Source organism: Gregarina niphandrodes (assembly GCF_000223845.1).
Source record: "Gregarina niphandrodes unplaced genomic scaffold scaffold00004, whole genome shotgun sequence".
NCBI classification, from domain to species: Eukaryota; Apicomplexa; class Conoidasida; order Eugregarinorida; family Gregarinidae; genus Gregarina; species Gregarina niphandrodes.
The window spans coordinates 313,464-314,957 of NW_011645775.1; the positions used below are offsets into that span (position 1 = coordinate 313,464).

The window sequence follows — 1,494 nt, forward strand, 5'->3', positions numbered from 1 at the left end:
TTCGGTCCACTCAAGCTATCAGACCGCGCACGCGGAACCAGGGCTAAAAGGTGAGTGCGAGCAGACGAACTTCAGCCATCGATGAAAATATTGTCGTGCCTAGAGCTGTCTGAAACTATAGCTGTCCGAAACTATAGCTGTCTGTAACTATCGTAATTCAATGCAAGGATAGCAAGCCATCAGACCGGTTGAATATCCGTCTAAAGGATGAGCAGGGAACGCTTGCTCGGAGGGGACTTCTGTCCGGAGGAGATTTCACCAGATGCTGGGGTCTTTTTTCGAGAAGCTCGTTGCACAATGATCCGAAGGGTACTAATCCCACCAAGGGAAGACGAGTGCTCAGGGCAGCCTGCTGGTGTTGGGTTGTCCTGCTTTGCTTGTGACAGGCTATGCGAGGAGCATGAAAGGTGGGAGTTTTGGGGGACTTTTTTTTGGCGGAATCAAAGTGGTAAATGATGTCTGAGACTAAGGTGAAATTTTGTGCGGATCCTGTCAAGTTGTTACGGGAGACTGCAGTGGCGGCTGAGGCGAAGAGTGCATTGCCGGATGAGGCGTGTGTATTGACGACGGCTCCTGAAGGTTATGAGTTAGACTTAGGTTGCTTGGACGAGTTGCAGGCGATTTTGGAGAAGTTGGGGACTCCATACCTTTCGGGAACTGATAGGTCTTGTGGCACTGATTTTCTGTGGCGTGACATACTGCAAAATTGGGTGGCAACTGCGGAAGGTCGTGACAAGGCGAAGTACCGTTTTATTTTACGGTGGATTAGCCGCATGGGCCGGACTCCAGTGCTGGGGGAAGGTGAGGTGGTTGTGGCCAAGAAGCCAAGAGATTCCTCGCCAAAAGATTCCTCGCCCAAGAGAAGCGTTTCGGACCCGACGCGATGGAAGATGGTGGTGGGCAAGGTGCTGAAAGTTTGGGAGCATGACAACTCGGATAAGTTATGGTGCGAAGAGATTGACCTAGGCGAGGAGTCAGGACCGCGTCGCATTGGCTCGGGGCTGCGTCAATTCGTAAAAAAAGAAGACTTCGAGGGCGCCCTTGTTATCGTCCTCGCCAACATGAAAGAGAAGAAACTAGGAGGCTTCCCCTCCCATGGCATGGTCGTATGCGCCTCCAACGATTCACACGATGCTGTCGAGCTCCTCATACCTCCCACAGGCTCACAAGTCGGCGATCTCGTCACCTTCCAAGGCCTCACCGGCCAACCTGATGATATCCTAACATCCAAGAAGAACGCTGACACCATCGCCTCCGTTATGGACATACTAAAAACCGATGATAACTGCATCGCCACCGCCGGCGACGGACATCAATTTCTCGTTAGAGGACTACCAGTGACCAGCAAGACACTCAAAAACGCCCATGTTGGATAGACTTGACTCGCGCGCGGGTCATGCTCAAGTCTCACCGGTCAAGTCCTACCTGTGTTCACTGTCGTCATGTCCTACCTGTGTTTGTTCACTGTCGTCATGACATGACGACAGTGACATG

The 1,494-nt window shown here is 52.0% G+C and overlaps 1 protein-coding gene across 1 annotated transcript; it reads left to right on the plus strand.

Moving 5' to 3' along the window:
* Window positions 1–455: 455 nt before the first annotated feature.
* On the plus strand, window positions 456–1,376 carry GNI_032210 (putative tRNA-binding domain protein; the record flags this gene model as incomplete). The annotated part of the gene is made up of 1 exon (XM_011130890.1): window positions 456–1,376. One exon carries the CDS (start codon window positions 456–458, stop codon window positions 1,374–1,376), a length of 921 nt encoding a protein of 306 aa, XP_011129192.1.
* Window positions 1,377–1,494: the final 118 nt, after the last annotated feature.